This window comes from Silene latifolia, chromosome X (assembly GCF_048544455.1).
Source record: "Silene latifolia isolate original U9 population chromosome X, ASM4854445v1, whole genome shotgun sequence".
NCBI lineage: Eukaryota > Viridiplantae > Streptophyta > Magnoliopsida > Caryophyllales > Caryophyllaceae > Silene > Silene latifolia.
In genome coordinates this window covers 221,311,143-221,315,035 of record NC_133537.1, presented here as the reverse complement: position 1 = coordinate 221,315,035, position 3,893 = coordinate 221,311,143, and the positions used below count along the sequence as shown (strand labels likewise).

Below are 3,893 nucleotides of genomic sequence, written 5' to 3'. Positions count from 1 at the left end.
GCATGAAGGTAAAGGCAATTTATGTTCCTTCTTTAGCCATTGTTGTGTTGTTGTTGATTAAGTTTAGCACCTAGTATGTTGCTAGTGTAAGTCAATGATTTCTAGTTTATTAGTAGTATGTTGTTAGTGAAAATTATGCCATTTTCAAGTATAGGCATAATCTGCCATTTCCAAGTGCTGACATATTCTGCCATTCTCAAGTGTAGGCATATTCACCATTTTCAAATGTAGGCATATTCTGCCATTTCCTATGTGTTGTACTTAAATATTGTTAAAGCAATGGAAAGCAATGTTTTTCTAAGATTAACATTTCAAAGTTGCATCATTCATAATAATCCCAAATGGATGCAATCCATCATTCATTAAAGCTCCATACATCAGACATGATACTAAATTAAAGGTCCATACATTAGATAAGATACTAAGATAATAAATTACAGTCACTGCCTACTTGTACTCCCATCAAAACCTAACTGTCTCCTACCCTTGTTAGTCTTACATAATCTACTGAAAGTGTTGTTGTCCCCTCTAATCTGTGGCTGATGTTGAATTGGTTGGCTTCCTCCATGAGTTGATTGTTGACTTGGTAGGCTACCTCCTGATGGTGAGCGAGTCGTTGTTCACTCAATCAAACACATTTATATTCTCAACAAAAAACTAGGTAGTGGTTAAGTCGAGGTCGATCCACGGGACGGTATGCGTTGGGTTCTAAGTCTATCTATCTCAATTGATGCTACTGTCACAATTGGTTTGGGGTTGAAGTTGTGTTCTAAGCTACAACAAGGAAATGTAAATAATTGAAAAACAAGACAAGTAAATACAAATGAAGATGTAAATAATTGATTAAAGATACTAGGGTATCATGAGATCATAGGGGAATCATGGTAAGATAGCCTAAACAAGTCACATAGATTGCAAGTAATTATTATTGTTGGAATCGAGTTAGTTTATATTTTACAATTCCTAGGAAGTTTTGGGTCTCAGAGCCGAGTTGGTCAAGACTTTAAAACATCTACAAGTCGACTTCATTCTTCCTATTCAACTATATGCATGGTCTAAAAAGCCTTGAGTTGGTTTATGTCTTACAAGTCTTATTGAAAGGATAAGGGAATCATGCTAGGTTGTCAATCAAGCATTTCATCAAACATAACATGTGCATAAGTTGAAAATACAATAAGCAAGCATTCATATGAACTTATTAAGCATGGATTTGTCCCATAATTACTCCCCTAATCCCCCACTAACCCAAACCAAGAGACTACTCACTCATTATCACGGTGAACAAGATAGCAATGGTGTCAAACATCTCAACATAATTGAACATGATGAATAAGTAAGATAACAAGACAAGAGAATAAAAAGTAAGTAAAGAGGGATTAAGAAAGTTACCAACATGGAAAGTAAAGATGAACATAAATAAAGAAGAATCCTTGAATAAAGATAGAGACTTGTCACTTAGTCCAAATGTAAATAACCTGAGATTGAAAGAACAATTGTTGAAAGATTGAAGTGCTTTGTGGAAAGACTAAAGACTAATCTACTCCTAATCTAATCTAAGGAAACTTTGCCTACATTAAGAGGGCTTAATCTAAACTAAGGGGACTTAACCCTCACTTTATTACAAAGAGAGTATATATAGTGATACAATGATTATGTTAACTAAGGGTTTAAATGACGATTAGACCCCTCAAGTGACGTTCAAGGCCTTGTAAGTCCTGGGAAGGGGACGCTCGACCTCTGCTAGAAGACAATAATCATATATGGAGAGATGCCCGACCTGGCATGGGGTGCCCGTCCAGAGCTTTGGGATGCCCGGACCGACTTTGGGACGCCCGTCCTCAAGTGCTTTCCCTTCTTCTTGTTAGGCTGCCTCGTGATCCGTGGGAATCATTGAGGAGCCATGGGGGTCATTGTGGAGCCGTGGGGGTCCTTCATCATTGCCCAATTCCTTGTTTTATTGACTTAAGCCTTTGGTATTGGTATCCTCTTCGATGCTTCATCGTTAGATGTTATCAATTTAGCTCCGCTTCACTCCGCCTAGCCAAGTTAGTGCTCTTCTCCTACAAAGGACACCAAATCTCATAGAACATGCATAGAAAGAAGCTAAAGACAAGAAATGACCGTAATACATACTAAAAAGCATGGGAATTAGGCTAGTTAGGGGACTAAATGTGTCTAAATAGGACTCACATTACCTCCATGACTTAATTGTTGACTTGCTTGATGTTGGCTGCCAGATGCTATAAACTGAAGTACCTCAGCATCATGTTGCTTTTTTTCCTTCTTCTTGTTAACTAAGGCCCTTACTTTGTTAGTCCACTCAGAGGTAGGTCTTGGCTGTTTCAGGGGAGCCTTTGGAGTGTTCTTACAGGTCCTCATATTATGGCCCACTTATCCACATTTTCCACAAGTTCTTTGCAATCTTGGCCTTTTAGCTTGCTCTGAACTAGTCCCCTCACCAACTTCTTTTCTTCTCTTTTTGAGGCTATGGCTACCTGGAAACTTCCTATATGGAGGAGGCAATGGTTTTACCTTACCCACACTTTCCCATTGACATATTCTAGGCATTGGAGGTATAGGAGTTCCATATGCAGCTAAATACTTGTCTTTTGTGTATGCCTGATGAACATAATCCTCATAGTTGGCCCTTTGATGGTGGATGGCAGCAATTGCATGTTGGCAAGGAAGCCCACATAACTGCCAATGACCACAACTACAATTTTGTGATGGCAGATCCACCACATATTGTTTGCTCATGTACTCTACCTCAAAAGAATCATCAGAAGATGCATATACATCACAACAGTTGGCCCATCCAAAGCCCACTTCAGAAACTTCTCAACATAGGGCATCGGCTTACTAGTATAACCATTTACACCTTGTCTTTTCTCATAATATTTTTCATGACATATCTCCTCAGCCACTCAATCATTGTTAATATTGGTTTATCCCTAACTTCCTTCAAGACAGAGTTGAAACTCTCCCACATGTTGTTTGTTAACATGTTTGATTTGCAGCTTGTGTTGAATGTATGTCTACTCCAGTGAGAGGCACCTATTTCATTAAAATAGGTGTAGGCTCTTGCATTTAAAAATTTGATCCCATTCATTTCAAACTTAAATTCTGCCCGTGGAGTCAATAATAGTAGGTTGTTAGCAATTTACATGTGACATTGATAGATTATAAAGCATCAGAGAGTTAAATAGTTACCTCTGTTGATGCCCTAGCTGCTTTCCAGAAGGCTTCTTTAAAAAGTATGCCTGGAAATTGGACTTTGAAGTTGACCCATATATGTCTCACACAAAATTTGATGTGAGCTTTAGGAGTAACAACATTGAATGCTTCTCTTATTCCCTTTCGTCTGTCTGACATGATTGTAATGCCCAGTCCTGCTTCCATGCCAAGATCTTCCATAAGCAACCTCAAAAACAAACACCAGGTCTCCCCATTCTCAATTTCAACAACAACCCATGCAATTGGGTAAATATTATTATTACCATCCATCCCAACAATAACTAAGCTGTTGGACCACATAGTTATATGATTAAGTTTTGATAATGATAAGTATGAGCTTTATATTATATATACTCTTGCTCGTAATCGTTTGTTTAGTCTTCGTAAGATTGACTTAGGTTACAAGTTTAGAAAGTAATGTTATAGCATCCTTAGCTATAACATTGAAGATTTGTGAAGCATCATTCAAGTAATGTTATAGCAGCTTGAGCTATAACATTGAAGATTCCTAAAGCGTCATAGTAACTGTAACAAGTTTCAAGTATGATGATCACTCAAGCAAAAGGCTCGATCAAGTCTATAACAAGCTCAAGATGAAGAGCTTATGATCAAGATGAAGAGATGATTCTACTACTGAAGATCTCCAGGAATATTAGCTA

The 3,893-nt window shown here is 37.9% G+C and overlaps 1 protein-coding gene across 1 annotated transcript; it reads right to left on the bottom strand.

The window, feature by feature from the left end:
- Positions 1-2,391: 2,391 nt before the first annotated feature.
- On the bottom strand, positions 2,392-3,534 carry LOC141619370 (uncharacterized). The gene is made up of 3 exons (XM_074436391.1): positions 3,211-3,534; positions 3,003-3,054; positions 2,392-2,834 (listed from the first exon to the last, which is right to left on the bottom strand). The coding sequence occupies exons 1-3, from the start codon at positions 3,532-3,534 to the stop codon at positions 2,392-2,394; spliced, it is 819 nt and encodes a 272-aa protein (XP_074292492.1).
- Positions 3,535-3,893: the final 359 nt, after the last annotated feature.